Source organism: Electrophorus electricus, chromosome 5, assembly GCF_013358815.1.
Source record: "Electrophorus electricus isolate fEleEle1 chromosome 5, fEleEle1.pri, whole genome shotgun sequence".
NCBI classification, from domain to species: domain Eukaryota; kingdom Metazoa; phylum Chordata; class Actinopteri; order Gymnotiformes; family Gymnotidae; genus Electrophorus; species Electrophorus electricus.
The window spans coordinates 2,620,951-2,637,206 of record NC_049539.1 but is presented as its reverse complement, the minus strand read 5'-3'; the positions used below and the strand labels follow the sequence as shown (position 1 = coordinate 2,637,206).

Here is a 16,256-nt window from a genome sequence, read left to right as displayed (position 1 = left end):
GCTGTATCTCCACTGACACTTTGCTGTGGTCAGATGCTGCTTAGCTAGCTTTAATCATATGAACTGAAAAAAAACTGACACTGATTTAAAACACCAGCCACGCACGCGCGCAAGTGCGCGTGCACGCACGCACACACACACACACACACACATACACACATACACACACACACACATACACACACACACCCCTTCTATCAACTTCCATAAATACTGAAATAGAAAACTGAACCATCTTCTACACAGAGACTGATGAACTGTTTCAAAAGGGTGTAGCTCACTAAACTTCAATTATCTTTGGAAGGACATAGCAAGTTAATCAGCCTTCACCTGTTTCTCTAGGCCTCCACTGATGGGTGGTATACCTCAGAGTAAACAATCATTAGCAACACAAAGCTCCTACAGTGCAACACTGTAGAAGAGCATCGATCAGGTAATACAAAAAGCACTGGCACGACGATACCCATCACAAAACGGAAGGCATGCAAGCTGCAAAGAAAACCTTGTCTACATCCTTTTATCTCTCCATTCTACATGAGAATGCAAATGAGAATGCAGGGGTGATCAGAGAAGTCAGGAAGAACGCAGGAGGAATTCAGGATGGGCTGCAATCCTCATGCCAAAGTACATCAAAGCTGGTTCAACCACAAGCTCGACTCGGTTCCAGGCGGAATGGGATTGCAGTGTACGCTCACCTTTAATATCAGGCATGTACACGCTTTTTTACTTACTGAATCCCAGGGCTCTGTGAAGCCACTAACTTAAATGTCTTAGTATGAGGACATGGCGTCTCTCCAGCTTCAGCAAAATAGTTTCTTAGACTTACAGCTAAAAAAAAAGTTTAGATGTTAACTGGCATTACAAGACTGTTCGCTCCAGGAAACCCATAGAGATGTAGCTATTCCTATAATTCTTAATGAGTACTGTGTATTTGCCATGAAATATCACTCTAAGCTGTTTTTTAAAGCCGTTTTCAGCTGGTGGTGCTGTTTATCGCAGCCTATAATATCTTTTAAATAGTTGTGCTATGGTAGCTTCTGGTAGTTCCTAATGAGGACTATATACCTGCAGTGCAACAGAGCCAGTGAGATCAACAGACTAATCAGAGGATTTCCTATAGTTTCATTAAAGCCGAGCACCAACTGTGTCCACAGACCAGGACCAATTTAAGATAACTTGATTGCAATTTGGGCTCTCATTCCCCAAATAAACAATTTCAAATTCACATGCAATTTGATGCCATTATTCATCATTGTCTGTGAGTAACTAACAATTTCTTCTGTTCCACACTGGTACAATCTACCCATCATGTAATTACTCTGGGTAAAGGTTACGTAGTCGGCAGGCTGAGAAAAGACTCTGACTAACTCCGTCTAGCTGAGCAACACTCTCGTTCTTTGCGCAGTGGAGCTTTTCCGCTGCAGGCTGACCACTGCTTCTCTGACGTGACCCCAAAGCTGCTGCGTTTTTCCACTGCAGTTTAGACAGCAGTACAGCTAGCTTCAGCAATGAGCGTGGCACAAAAAGACCACCTCTGAAGCCCTGAACAGACACTGGTCTATGGGGTAGCCTGAATTCTGAGTTCAATTTATCAGCAGACAACAAGAGTATATGTCTTGGCATTTTGAGATGTCTTTCATCTAAAGCAAGGACTGACATTTTTTTTTTCCATTTACTTGCTTGTATTTTGCAGTTAACTAACTTCACACGTTAATTTATCCAACAAGAATCCAACAAGCACATAGACTCACTTTTCCCGTTTATGTTGCTATTACAAAATAAGCTGATAATGCAAGTTAAAATCTCACAACACCAATTTGAATGGTTTAAATCATTCTGTCATGAAAATAAACAAACAAACCTGGTGAGAATTTGGCTCCAGAAACACAATCTGGACAATGGCGATGAGCTTTGGGATTGGTCACTTTTACGTCACTGCCACATTCAATTGGAACTGGAATCCCTCCTCTTGCGCCCCTTTTTGTCTCTGTTTCACAGCCGCTCTTTTCTGGCTGAGTTACCCACAGTCCCACTAACTTCTACGGGTCAACAGAGGCTTGGTCATTACAGAAGTACTCCTTGTTGCTTAGTTGGTGCTTTCAGAATGCGAGATAATAGATAATGCAAATACTGCAATAAAGGACCAAGGTCCAGTGTGCCACCAAACTGGGTAAATGGCATCCTGGAAGTAAGCACTTTGGGTTGAATGTAAACACTGAAGAATGCATAGCTATGCATATGCACAGCTAAGAAAGCAACATGAATGGCATGGCAAGAAGCCAAAAAGGAAAGCACAAAGAGAAGAAAGCCATAGATCAGACAGAATCACATTAGCTCTCCAAAGATGAGAGACTTCAGAAAGTTCACTGGACAATACAGCTAGTACTAACTCTACGTTACTATATAAAGGAAAAGAACTGTATTGCAGCTGACTGACAACTTTCTGACTCAAAGAGCAAGTTTGTACAGGTCAAAGCTTCCTCCACTACTGATCAGAATTTCGCTATCAAAGCTTCGTCCACTATTGATCAGACCCTTATTCTCAAAGCTTCCTCCACTACTGATCAGACCTTTCTGCTCAAAGCTTCCTCCACTACTGATCAGAATTTCGCTATCAAAGCTTCGTCCACTGTTGATCAGACCTTCATTCTCAAAGCTTCCTCCACTACTGATCAGAACTACTGATCAGACCTTTCTGCTCAAAGCTTCCTCCACTACTGATCAGAACTACTGATCAGACCTTTCTGCTCAAAGCTTCCTCCACTACTGATCAGACTTTCACCATCAAAGCTTCGTCCACTACTGATCAGACCTTCACTATCAAAGTTTCCTCCGCTGATCAGACTTTTCCTCTACTACTGACTAGACCTTCGCCCACATAGTAAAACTAGCAATGCCTCATAATCTATTGCACTCCAAGCCTAAAATGTGAAGGCAAATAACGGAGTACAACTGCACAGCTGTAATAACAGCTAGAATTACAAGGCCGTTCTACTCCTCGAAGTTCTATTTCTACAACTACACAACGAACATATAGTAGAGGCAAAGCTTGGCTTACGGCCTAATTTATTTAATCACTGCGTTTGGTTCGCACCTCTCATCACTGATTTTAAATTGAGCATTTTGCGTTAGTCTGTATATAGCTGGAGTATGAACGAAATGTAGTGTAGGTTCCCCCATATTTGAGAATTTTCATATCCTCATTAGTCCCATAAATGGGAGCAGGGTGTAATTTCTTGCAAGTCAAAGAAAATTAAATAGCAATATTCGTTTTTGGCTTAAAAATAGTATAAAGCGTGATCCTTTGCATAAATATAATAGGACAGTTCATTTGTCTTGCAATGACACTCAAATATTGTTGAGCGTATTGTAATGCGTAACGTATAGTGCCATTGTGTGCGCACAACGGATCAATGGCAAACTGAGCAATTTAGCAGGTCTCTAGCTTGTCAACTAGCAACTAAACTCACCTTACGGGCGTGTTTTCATCCTGGAGAAAAGCAGTTCGAGAAAAAAACAGTGTACGGTCAGGGAAATAAATGTTCTTAAGGTAAAATACTAGGAATGGAAAAATCCGATCACTCCGCTCCTCCAAACTGACGCCGCAGCAGTAAGATCCGGAAACTACAGTTGAAATGCAGTTGTCAAGATCAAGATCAGGAGTGCTGACAATTAAGTCCGGCTTCCAAAATATGCAATTAATATTTTGTTTCCCCAGTGACAATAATCCAAATAGAAAAGTCAGAGTGTTTTGAAAGCTGCGGTTTCAGAGCGCACGCTTGGTGAAGGGAAAGTTTCCTCTGCGCACTGCTCCTGGCTTTCGAGCATGAAGGTCTGAGCGTTTCTCCACCGAGAAGCGCATCTGATGTCAGCAATAACGTGAGCTTCAGGAAATGGTGACGCGGTACCCAAATCGGAGCGATTTTGGTGGCAGGACGCCCTCCTCTGGACGTCTTCTGAACTAAATTTGACGAAGCAGTACATTTACGCTTGATATATTTTTCAAAAATAAACCGAATTTATCTTCGTCTCATTTGTGTTGATTGCTCATTGCTTGAACTTTTGGTTGAATCCCTACAGAACTCTCTGTCCAAACAGCGACAAATAATCTTCAGAGCAGCGTTTTTCACAAATCTGTGAAGAATGCGGGTACTTTTATGTTGAAGTCCTGTAAAAAAGCGACTCACAACAGCGCTGTCTGGAAGGAGGAACGTAGAGGTCGAAGTGCGCTGGACTCCGCCAGCGTTCCTCTGTGAAGGGCTCTCGGTCGTAATTATGCATCGGCTGAAGCTGCTGTCTCGACACCTGTCCTCGTCCGACCCCTCTGTTCAGACATGCAGCGCCCGGACCGCGGATGGTCCTGATGACATCGTTGTGGTCCACGGGTTACGGACCCCGATCGGCAGGGCTAAGAGGGGCTCGTTCAAGGTACGGTGGACTGCCGGCCAAGGCCTGGCCAGGTCCGGGAGAACTTCGCACCCACTCTACAGGGGGCACTACCACACGCCTGCCTTTGCACCGCGACTCTCACTACGTGTCCAACTAAATACACGCCTGTCCGTCTGTCTGTCTCACTGCCTATCATAAAATTTTGATGCAATCCATAAGCGCACGGAGAACTTAAAATAAATATGCAATAGGCATAAGTATCTAAAAACTGGGTATCTTATAATTGCGCAGAAGTTATTTGCCCACAGCCTGTTATAAGAAGTGAAACTCGTCAAAGTTTAGCGAATGAGCTGAATGGTGTTTGGACACCTGGTCATTGCTGTGTGCTGCAGGACACCACGCCAGATGAACTGCTCAGTGGGGTGATGTGCGCCGTGCTGAAGGATGTGGGCCTGGCGCCCGATAAGTTGGGGGACATTTGTGTTGGTAAGTCCGCATGAGCTGCATATAAGCTGGTCAGACTATGGATGTAGATGCAGTTCGTTGGCTCTTTGTGGCAGGAATGAAGGTAAAACATTTCCGTTTTCCTTTGCACTGTTATCCTGCAGGTAATGTACTACAACCAGGAGCCGGAGCTCTGGTGGCGAGAATTGCGCAGTTTCTCAGGTGCAAGGATTGTTTCAGACTCCCTTATGTCAGACCAGTGACCGCGCATGTGTAGTAACATTACTAATAACATCTTCACTTTAGAATTTCTTAAAATTAAGATGTGTTTCTTTCACTTTCAGTGGCTTTCCTGAGACTGTGCCCGTCTACACGGTAAACAGGCAGTGTTCGTCAGGTCTACAAGCACTTTTTAACATAGCAGGTAGAAATTCAGATTCACGCCAAGTGTAAATACAATGTTATGTATGTAGTGCAACAGGAATGTGAAACCTTTTATTTTGAATGTTGGTTTTCACTGCTTTTTTTTTTTTTAAGGTGGAATCAGGAATGGCTCCTATCATATGGGTCTTGCATGTGGGTTAGTAGTTGTATTACTCAATTATTTTAGACTGAATAATTTAGTAGGTTAATTACCCTTTATAAACCAAAAGTAATCAGCCAGCAAGCTATTTTAACAGTTATAAATTATTAATACCTCACAAAACTACCAATAGCATTTTCAACAGTAAAGCTGTGAATTTAAATAATCTTCTGATCTCTCTAATCAACGTCCTGACCTGTCTAGCACTGTATGCTTTTTTAGGTTCATGTTTGATGAAAATGCACTAAGCCGGAAGTGCCCATGAAGGCTTAGGGTGGATCTCCAGCTCCAGGACTGGAGATCTACTGGCATGCAGAATTTTGTTCTCCAGTCCTGAGCTGGGCCCCCCCACCACAGCTGGGTCCAGCCTTCACTGAACCCAGCTGGGATATAAAGTTTACTTTATGATCATTGTATGTATCATACTGGCAAGTTAAGCAAAAAATGTGTTCCTGTCTGTTCCTGTCAGCGCTCAGCAGGCTGTTGCCCTCACATTTCCACATGGCTGTGTTTTCAGGGTGGAGAGTATGTCTCTGCGCTCTGTTGGAAACCCAGGGGACGTCAGCTCCAGGCTGATGGACAATGAGAAGGCCAGAGACTGTCTCATCCCTATGGGGTAATGCATATCTGCCACACTGGGACACCTGCTGCCTGTGGGTCCATTGAAAACAGACGAGAAGAGAGTTTTGCCAGCCACTGTTGAGTCATGTTGTGCTTTTGCAGAATCACCTCAGAGAATGTGGCAGAGAGGTTTGGCATCACCAGAGAGAAGCAGGACACCTTTGCCTTCAGCTCTCAGCAAAAGTACAATTTTCACTATATTGTGATATATATACATACACTCTCAGCATTCAACACGATTGTCAGATTCTTGGTCATGGACAAGAACGGTCCTTAATTAGCTTGAGTATTAGTATTTAGTGTTTAGCTTGGCTCCGATCAAGGTGTTAAATATGGCACTGATTTGTCTTTTCTTCTGCATGCAGGGCAGCTCTGGCTCAGAGGCAGGGCCTGTTTGACCAAGAGATCGTTCCAATCACCACCAGGTTCGTGGACGAGAATGGAACCGAACGCACAATCACAGTCAGCAAGGACGATGGCATCCGACCGGGCACCACCGCGGAGGGCCTGGCCAAGCTGCGCCCGGCGTTTAAAGAGGATGGCAGCACCACTGCAGGTGTGCACTGCTGAGGAGTGGGCTCAACGCAGACCACAGGGATCAGTACTGCTGGATCACATATTTTATAGTCGAAGATTTGGGTAGCTTCATCTTGCCCATCTACCTATGTTTTATTATTTCTTAACACTTAGTTTGGGAAAGTGAGCTTTCATGTTTTTTTACTTGTGCGTAGAAGCACGGGGTAAAGATCAGGAAGGGTGAGTCTGTGCTTGTGCGTGTGTGTGCATGCAGGTAACGCCAGTCAGGTGAGTGACGGTGCCGCAGCGGTGCTGGTGGGACGCAGGTCCGCGGTGGAGGCTCTGGGCCTGCCCGTGCTTGGGGTCCTGAGAGCCAGTGCTGTAGTGGGTGTAGCCCCAGACGTGATGGGCATCGGACCAGCCTATGCTATCCCTGCAGCTCTGCAAAAAGCAGGTGCGCAGGCAGACTGCGGCTGTCCATAGAACTGCATCACAGAGGCAACACCACCAACAATAATAATAATAACATTGATTTATCTTTATGTAGCCACTTTCATTTAGATTGCCAAACCAATGTGTATTACACAGGGGAAGATTCATAAGTTCATATAAGTTTATATTAAAGATATTTCTAGTTTTTCTCTTTTCTTTTTGTAAATATTGTAGTTATCTAGTGGCATCTTGATGTTATACAGTTATGTTTTGAGCTTGCTTGAAAACTTTCTTTCAAATGGATATATTTTTATACAGTGTAAGACATTATATTATGTGGTGGTTCTTTGTGCTTACAGGTTTGACTGTTGATGATGTTGATGTGTTTGAGATCAACGAGGCCTTTGCTAGTCAGGTAGGCAGCTACAGAGCTCAGAGATGTTCTCACTGTGCAAAGCTGTGAGCTTCACAGAAATAAACACACTAAACACACGCATTTGACCCCGAAGGCGGTTTACTGTGTTGAAAAACTGGGCATTCCTCTGAAGAAAGTCAACCCTAAGGGCGGCGCCATTGCCCTGGGTCATCCGCTGGGCTGCACGGGGGCACGCCAGGTCGTGACCTTACTGCACGAGCTGAAACGCAGACGTAGGAGGTAAGCAAACCACACTGGGGTGTGGAGCATAAACGCTGGCTGTTTAAGAATCGAAGTGTTGGGTTGAAGAGCGGCTCTGGCAGCTGTACTGGAACTCTCTTGAGATCGATATTTGAGGTGAATTTAAGCTCAAGGATGTGGATGGAGTAAACATGGGGTCTGTGGTTTCAGGGCCTATGGAGTGGTGTCCATGTGCATTGGCACTGGGATGGGAGCAGCTGCCGTCTTCGAGTACCCGGGTCAATGATGGGACCTAACGCTCAGAAATGAACCTTCTGAAGAGTAACTAACTCATGATACAGATTCTGCCCTGGTCAGAGTATAGTCTACTACTGCACTTAGTCAGAGAGTTGCAGGCTGAACCACGTAGAAGACCGAATTGTGATTTGCATGGAGAGATTTAGTCTAAATGTATGGTGATCAGCACCTAAAACTTATGATACTCATAATTTCGACATGTTCTTCCAAATGTGCCTCGTCTTGTAATATAAACAACCAGTCATGGAGATGTAAAATGCATTTTTTAGTATAAGAACTACCAATTCTGACTTTCTGTTCTGTTAGATGTGCGTAGCACTACACGCTGTTCTACAATGGACACATTTCATGTTTCTTAATAATCTTCTGTGTTGGTGAGCCAAGAGAGACACAGAAAAGGCACAAACGGAGATCCGCACGGCAGGCTGGAGATGGGAAGGGTGTGCTGAACAGACACATCTGTATGACATGAGTCATAACAACAGAAGTGTGGCCAAAATATGAGGTTATCTGAAGATGTCTAAATAAGTCTAAATTTTGATTGGCAGATTCGAATGTTGACGTCAAACAGCCAGCTGTGCTTAGCTGAAGCCTTCTCTGGCTGGTCCTTCCCCTCTGGCCTGTAATCTGCCTCTGTGAACATTCTTTAAAGGGGAATTCCCTGTTGGCTCTTCCGAACAATTCCAGAGAACTGAAGAGCTAAATCCCTTCTTTCCACAGCTCTCACTGTGACTGGACTTTGTTAATTCTATGAAACAGAAAGAAATCCTTTTATAGATGGCAGTGGTGGTGGTTGTTTTTGTTTTTTTCTCTTTTAAATAAATAACAAATTCAAAGTATGTTTTTTTGTTTTTGTTTTAGGTTTTTTTATTGTTTTTTATCAGGAATCTGGTGTCAATAATGCGTATCTCTCATCGAAGGATCCCATCCCTTGAACATGCAGGTTTAGACGAGGTTCTCCCAGAATCCCCTGCACGATAACCGTAGCCTGGAATGCCCTCTGGGCACTGTGAAAGACACCAACCTTCAGCAGCGTGTGCAGCGGCAGAGGTTAAAACCTAATGCATGCCTGTACATCTACACTGCAGCTCAGTTTAATGAATCTGTACTGGAATATTCATTTCAAAGGTTGGTCTGAGAGTGTAGAATGGGAGATTTTCAGGGGTGGGTCACAGGTCAGGTACCTGGCTGTGAAGCTGATCTCCAGGGCTTGTCTACAGGCAGAGTAAGAGTACTCTGGTGACGTTAACGTGCCTCGCTGCGGAGTTACTCTGAACGCATCGCTGCCCTCAGCATCTGCACAAACACAGCAACAACAGTCAAATGTTCAATAAGACGCTCATTAGGTAAAGGCTGATTAAGGAGCGGCACGGTGGTGCTGTATTTGTGTCCCTGTACCAATCAGTGCTGTCCAGGCACTGCCGGAGGAGCCTCGGTTAGAGAGGTACACTTCTCTGACTCTGGTCTGACCCACATAGCAGGTGCCAAAGTCTACGCTGCCACAGGACAGGTGCAGCATGGGTAGCCCCAGGTAAGCGGCCATGGGTACAGTCTCAAAACAGAACAGCAAGTCAGGAAAAGGCCCGGAGGACTTTCACTACCACATACTGTATTATCCTTTTCTATAAGATTCCTATAACCTACACTGTGGCTACCTGCGCTGTGTTGTTGCTGTACTGGATGGTCAGGCTCTGCTCAAAGCACATCCTTCCTCCTCCTCGTTCCTCGCTGCACAGCAGGGTCACAGAGGGTGGGACTTCCTCCAGAGGCCGGTTCTGATAGGTCAGGATGGATGCTGAAAGATGGAAGGCCACCTTTACCTGCCAAAATTGCCAGAGCAGAGCATCTAATCTTTCATTTATTGTTTATTTATGCCTCATAAATGTGTGTGTGTGTGCGGGCGTGCATATGATGTGGCTACACACCCTCATGTTGCGTTTGGGCTGCAGCAGCAGTGTTGCGGGCCTCTCGGCTGAGCCCGGCGGTCTGTGTGGGTGGAACCGGGGGCTGGAACTGGCCGTGTGGGCGTTGTCTTGGCTGGGCAGCATCACGGAGAATGGTGGCTGCACAAGCAGCCTGATGCTCAGAGGCATGTCAGTACCGTTACCCAGCTGCAGCGTCCGCTCCAATATACATTCCTGCAACAGACACAGCAAGGAGATCCCCCTTTATCAGACCACACACACACACACACACACACATTTGAAGAGTTTGGTTTTTTGGGCACCTGTCTGAGTGTGTCTCCGTCGAGTAAATCGCTGGCAGCTGCAAAGAACTGCAGCACCTCTTCATCCTCGCCCATCTGCACCGTCACACTGCGAACCACAACATCGTTTTACCCTGTTAAAACGGCTCATCCAGCTCTCTAGTGAAGTATATTACGCAAAAGGTTACCTCACCACACATGTGAGGTCATCCGTAGGAAATCTGCTTAGGTATAGCACACACATATCTCCAACACTAGACTCACAGTTTGGTGGTGTGTGTAGCACAGGTATTTATGTGTTTAGCAGTGTGTCATACGTGGCTGGTTTAACATGCGCCTGCAGGTCTAGTCTCAAGGGTTCCAGCTTATGGCCTTGAGCTCGAGACACATTACCCAGAAGCTCTTCTGCCGCCTGGATGACAGCATTAGGCATTAGTACTGCTGAGATTTGCACTTCTAGGCTTAACTGGATGATGTAAAGGGGACTAGTATACCTTCGAGTCCAGTGACATGAAGCCGAAAGCGTAGCCAACGCATGTGTGCTCACTAGTTGGATCAAGCAGTGTAATAGGGGTAAAAGAGACATGGATGGTGCTACTGCCCCCTGCTGGGACTACCTGCAATGAAAATATTACATATATAAAATAATTTTTATTTTAAATTTGATATATAGCATGCAGAAACAACTGGGGGATGACTGCCAACCAGCCTGTCCTGTAGGGGGCACTCACTATCTGCTGGGGAGTGATGCAGTATGGGTAATCAGCCACAGTTCCTTCATGAGGTTGAATACACACAGATAAAAGCTTCCTCGCCGGAGCCCATGATACCAGAGCATCTCTCTCCTGTTCATAACAATGCATTTCCTCACGGTCCTATGGCCCACAAACAGAAAGCGCACAAACAACTGGATGAAGATCACAACAAGATCCATTCAGGACCTGAAATCGTTAAAGAAGTTTTGCTGCATAAATATATTAATTTGATAATACAGATCTCAGTCTCAGATTAGTATGTTCAGTTCCAGAAATTAGGCAGTATGATTTGCAAGTGCATGAAAAGATTACATGACGTGTCTACAAAAGCAAACATGTCTGAGAGGCTTAGTCCTTGTACAGCACAATCCATTTAAAACAAACCTTTCCTTTATTACACATCAGCTTCAATTGTTTGCTTACTGTGTGCACCACCGGGTTGAGCTCCGGTCCCGGTGACCCAGATGAGCAGGTGTGTCCGTGCAGACCCGGGAGCGCTGACCTGCTCACAGGCCGCGTGCGCCACTTTAACGCAGAAATGTCAGAGGTCTGTCGTCATCATGCCTCGTAGTCTCCCCATCTTCATCACGAGCGCAGCTCTCTGCTGTCGTCATGTCTGACCAGCGGATCTCCTTTAACACCTCATTATAGCGATGGAGTGTTTAAAATAAATAACATTATAATGTTGACAGAAGAATCTACAGGGGAGGACCACGATGTTTCTGTGAAGAGCGGCGTCACACGTGGGCCATTTCAGCGTCTCCGGAGTTCTTTCTCTCTCTCAGTTCAGTTCAGTTCAGTGGCTTTACTGGCATGACCACATACAATTATAGTGTTGCCAAAGTAGCATTATAACATGAACATTACACATTACAACCTTTGCCATTATGGAAGTTAAGACTTCTGTTATGATAAAGAACTTGTAGAGAACTGACATTGGTCTGAAATAATAATTGGAAGAAGTGAAAAGAAAGTTAAATAAGGATGGAAAATAATAAATAGGTAACTATCGTAAGCTGGGTAATATAGTTTGTTAGTGTGCATGTTTGGGTGGGTTACTGTAACGCAGGAGGAGTGAAGAGCGAACACACTTACGAAGTGCAGATGCGCTGGATGTTATGTGAAACGGGACTAACGAGGGATGCCATAAAGAGCGCAATAAATAGATAATAAATAATAGGTTTAATAACAAACAAACAATCACAGAACAGAACCAAGGACAGACAGACAGCAATAACGGGTGAGGCAGCGTAGACCACAAACACAGAGTGAGAGTCCAATAGTGGAGCGAACAGCAGAGAACTAAACCAGGACAACAACAGACAGCGAGGGGAACTAAACAGGGAGCGGAGAGGAAGGATAGAGGAACGAGGGACGAGAACAAATGGGAAATACTAAACACGTACGAGCGAAGAGCGAAGAGCGAGGACTGACGAGATATTACCAGAAACACATATTAGCGAGGACTGACGAGATATTACCAGAAACACATATTAGCGAGGACTGACGAGATATTACCAGAAACACATATTAGCGAGGACTGACGAGATATTACCAGAAACGCATATTAGCGAGGACTGAGGAGATATTACCAGAGACGATGAATGACAAAGAATGAGCGACACACCAGAGATGCAGGAACGGGGTTTACACAGGAATGCGATTAGAGACAAACTCGGAACAGCTGGACACAAAGGATGAGACACGGAACCATGGAAGAGACTCGAAACATAAAAGCAAGAAAGAACAGAAACACATCTAAGGAGAAGAAAGGCTTAGAGCACCTGGTATTCCCAGGCAGTCTCCCATCTAAGTACTAACCAAGCCCGACGCTGCGTAGCTTCTGAGATCAGATGTGTTCAGGGTGGTGTCGCCGTAAGTGGTTAGAAGGTGAAAAATGTGACAGCGTGGCTACAGAGACAACGTACCCGGTTAAGCCCTTCTCAAAGAGATAAAACAATGCCTTAAACAATTCGTTTGGTGTTTTTGCTTTCCATTTTCCATCGCTTTAACCTGCTCTTCGTCTCTGCAATATGCGGGATGATCCGTTGCTTAAAATTAACAATTATGGCATTTAACAGAAGTTCTTATCCAGAGCGACTTACAAAAGTGCTTTGTCGTTTAGTCATAGAATATATCCAAGTACAGTATAGTAGGTTAGAATCAGACGTACCAATGAACTAGAATAATGTAGAATACAGGGATGAATGCTGATACCTAGAAGTGCAAAATACATAAGGTCTATCTGAAACAATGATAAGTGCTATAAACAATAAGTGCTAGAGTTTGTTAAACAATATAAATAATGTTCTACAATAAGTACTAATTATTCAGTCAATAAGGGAGCAGGGTCAGTTGTCCTTTAAATATTCCGCAAATAAATGGGTCTTCAGTCTGCGTTTGAAGACTGCAAGGGACTCTGCTGTCCGGACAGCAAGCAGGAGTTCATTCCACCATCTTGGAGCCAGGACAGAAAATAGTCTCCATGCTTGTCGTCCATGAGACCTGAAGCAAAATGATATGATGCTTATTTTATGGGATCATTATACAGCGTATCACTGTACTGGACACTTCTAGCTATAGCAAGGTAAGCTGTGGTTAGTTCCTACAACTTACGTGAGCTTCCTACCTTTCCATCCATACGTTCAGTGAACAAATAGGCCACAACTCAAGAGATCCAGCTGTGCACAACCGCACTGTTTCAGAATACCAAGCCAGCTTATGGACCCGACAATTCTGTCTACTGGTTGTGATGCTGTGTTGTGTTCTGGTGGTGTTAATATCAGGAGGCAAGCGGCAGTACTGGGACTGTGGACCTTTACTGTAGAAACATGGAAAAATAAACTGTGTTTGTGTGTACGTGCGCGTGCATGCATGATGCTTTTTATCCCCCTCCAATACTGCCTGTCCAGTTCCAAATCATTCATACATACATACATACATACACACACACACACACACACACACACACACACACACACACACACACACACACACCTTGTTCTGCCAACTCTGTTTGGGTGGTAAACTCTCTCTTATCACACATACAGTCTCTTACTGCAGCTCCCAGCTTTCTTTACCCAGAATTACTACTGAAATTAGAGACGACTGCTACAGGATTATAGAAGCAGAGAACTGCAAACACATGCCAGCAGAATATTACTGTCCATTAGTCATTTCTGTGTCAGGAGTCATTTCAGTATCTGGGGAATTTTCAGTTTTGGTTGTGCTTTATATTAACGGCTAATGTTAAGGGCATGAAGCATATTTCAGTAAGGCTTTAAAAGGTCAAGGTTCATACCAAGGTTCATACCAACAGTGACTGCAAAGAGATTCAGTTCAGTTCCACAAATAAATGTTTGCTACATGTCCATGAGCATGACGTCCCCCAAATGGTGCTTCTCTACAACATTGTCCTGATCTGACCTCTCCAGTAGGGAAGGCCTGTAAACGCTGCGGGGTCTCCTGCTCTGAAGTGCAGGGTCAGAGGACGAGTGCTGCTCTGCTGCGTTTTTGTGACTTTCCCTGATTCTACACGTCACCGAAGAAAAAGGTTGTTAAAACTGCTCCATTAAAGAATGCCACTAAAAGCAGAGAAAGGGGGGGAGAGAGAGAGAGAGAGAGAGAGAGAGAGAGAGAGAGAGAGAGAGAGAGAGAGAGGGAGGGTTGACTGTGGTGACATTCAACACGGCTCATAATCGTGCTATAAAGGACCACAAGCCGTTCGTGTTCCAGCTCCCTTGTCTATCCCGACACCCGCGTTACTTTTAGCTGAGCTGAGGTCCTTCAGCAACATGGCACGCATCATTATGGCATTAACTGATACTGAACTGCTGTGGGGTTTCAGCAGCGTGATAAATGTTAGAAGGTCAGCCTCATGCCTCTTCTCTTTTCAGAAGCAGAAGGTTGGCTGAAGGTCCCCTCATCTTCCTCCTGCCTCCCCTCTTCTTCAGCCATGTGTATAAAATCAGTGGGGGAATCAGTGAGAGTCCCTGTGCAGAGCCTGAAGACGAGGACGTGTCATGGACATGGACCAGGAGGAGGAGATCTCTCCCTGCTGCTGCTCACTGTGGGAGTGGCCTACGACACACCACTGATGAGACTTGCTGTGGCAGAAACACACACACACCTCAGTGATCTGCCCTCATCCAGTCTACCGTCAGGCCGAATCACAGCACAAATCTTGTCCTCAAGCCCCCAACTCTGCGCACTTCTGCTTTTAACACCTCACTGGCTCTTGGGGTTTGTCTACTAGTGGGTGAGTCTGTGTCTTATGTTTCACCCCTCAAACACAGCACTGCTACTGCACCATTATACAGGAATAACCCACACACACAACAAACAGCATCAGCTATTATTATTATTATTATTATTATTGATATTATTAATAATAACAATAATGTTTATTATTATTAATAATAATGATTTTATTATCATCATAATCATCTGTAACGTTTTAGCAGGGAATGCAAATGCAGGAGGTTATTTAATGAGCGAGGCTAACAAAACCACGGGAGGCTAATAAACAAAGACAAAGGGAAAGGGAAAGACACTGAGGCAAGTAACACATGAACTAAGAATACAAATCAAACAGTGATATTGGCAACTTCACACATGAACAAACTTACCAAAATAACCAACAACTAGAAGACCAAACACAGGGCTTAAATAACCAAGACAATCAGGCACAGAACAGACTCAGGTGAACATGGGAACTGGGAGAACCAGAACATGGACTGGAATGAAGGAACAGACGAGGGGCGGAGAAAATGAAACCAAGGAGCGGAACCAGGAAGTACAGGAAAAAAAAGACACAACAGAGAAATCATTAAACAGGGATGCCCGTCGTCACATCATTATTATTAATGACATTAATATATTAATATATTAATATTAATATATTAATAATATTAATATTTAATTTATATTAATAATTAACATTAATATATTAATTATTATTATTATTATTATCATCATTATTAATGATATTATTATTATTATCATCATCATCATTATTAATGACATTATTATTATCATCATCATTATAATGACATTATTATCATTATCATCATCATCATCATCATCATCATTAATGACATTATTATCATCATCATCATTATTGATATTATTATTATCATCATCATTATTATTAATGTTGTTAACAATAATAATAATAATATTAAATTATCATTATTATTATTATCACCATCATCATCATTATTAATGATATTATTATTATCATCATCATCATCATTGTTAATGTTAATAATAATAATAATAATAAATTATTGTTGTTGTTGTTGTTGTTTTTGTTGTTGTTGTGCCCTCTCTTTCCAGAGATCCTAGTTTATCCACTCATTCCTATTAAATACATAGAGAACAGGAGCAGGCCTATTT

At 43.8% G+C, this 16,256-nt stretch overlaps 3 protein-coding genes across 4 annotated transcripts in view; 1 reads left to right on the top strand and 2 right to left on the bottom strand.

The window, feature by feature from the left end:
* map3k22 (mitogen-activated protein kinase kinase kinase 22) overlaps window positions 1-3,833 on the bottom strand; it is a 40,877-nt gene extending 37,044 nt beyond the window's left edge. For both annotated transcript variants that reach the window (XM_027016178.2, XM_035526706.1), the window contains exon 1: window positions 3,471-3,833. The gene's annotated coding sequence lies outside the window, so the exon portion shown is untranslated. The remainder of the gene's footprint in view (window positions 1-3,470) is intronic.
* Window positions 3,834-4,199: 366 nt separating this feature from the next.
* LOC113581209 (3-ketoacyl-CoA thiolase A, peroxisomal) lies at window positions 4,200-8,532 on the top strand. The gene is made up of 12 exons (XM_027016186.2): window positions 4,200-4,428; window positions 4,782-4,875; window positions 4,998-5,055; window positions 5,178-5,257; window positions 5,371-5,413; window positions 5,934-6,032; window positions 6,140-6,220; window positions 6,403-6,593; window positions 6,828-7,007; window positions 7,345-7,400; window positions 7,495-7,640; window positions 7,812-8,532. Exons 1-12 carry the CDS (start codon window positions 4,276-4,278, stop codon window positions 7,885-7,887), a joined length of 1,257 nt encoding a protein of 418 aa, XP_026871987.2. The 5' UTR covers window positions 4,200-4,275; the 3' UTR covers window positions 7,888-8,532.
* A 723-nt stretch (window positions 8,533-9,255) lies between these two features.
* On the bottom strand, window positions 9,256-10,537 carry LOC118241429 (deleted in lung and esophageal cancer protein 1-like). The gene is made up of 5 exons (XM_035526424.1): window positions 10,422-10,537; window positions 10,126-10,213; window positions 9,824-10,036; window positions 9,554-9,718; window positions 9,256-9,450 (listed from the first exon to the last, which is right to left on the bottom strand). The coding sequence occupies exons 1-5, from the start codon at window positions 10,535-10,537 to the stop codon at window positions 9,256-9,258; spliced, it is 777 nt and encodes a 258-aa protein (XP_035382317.1).
* Window positions 10,538-16,256: the final 5,719 nt, after the last annotated feature.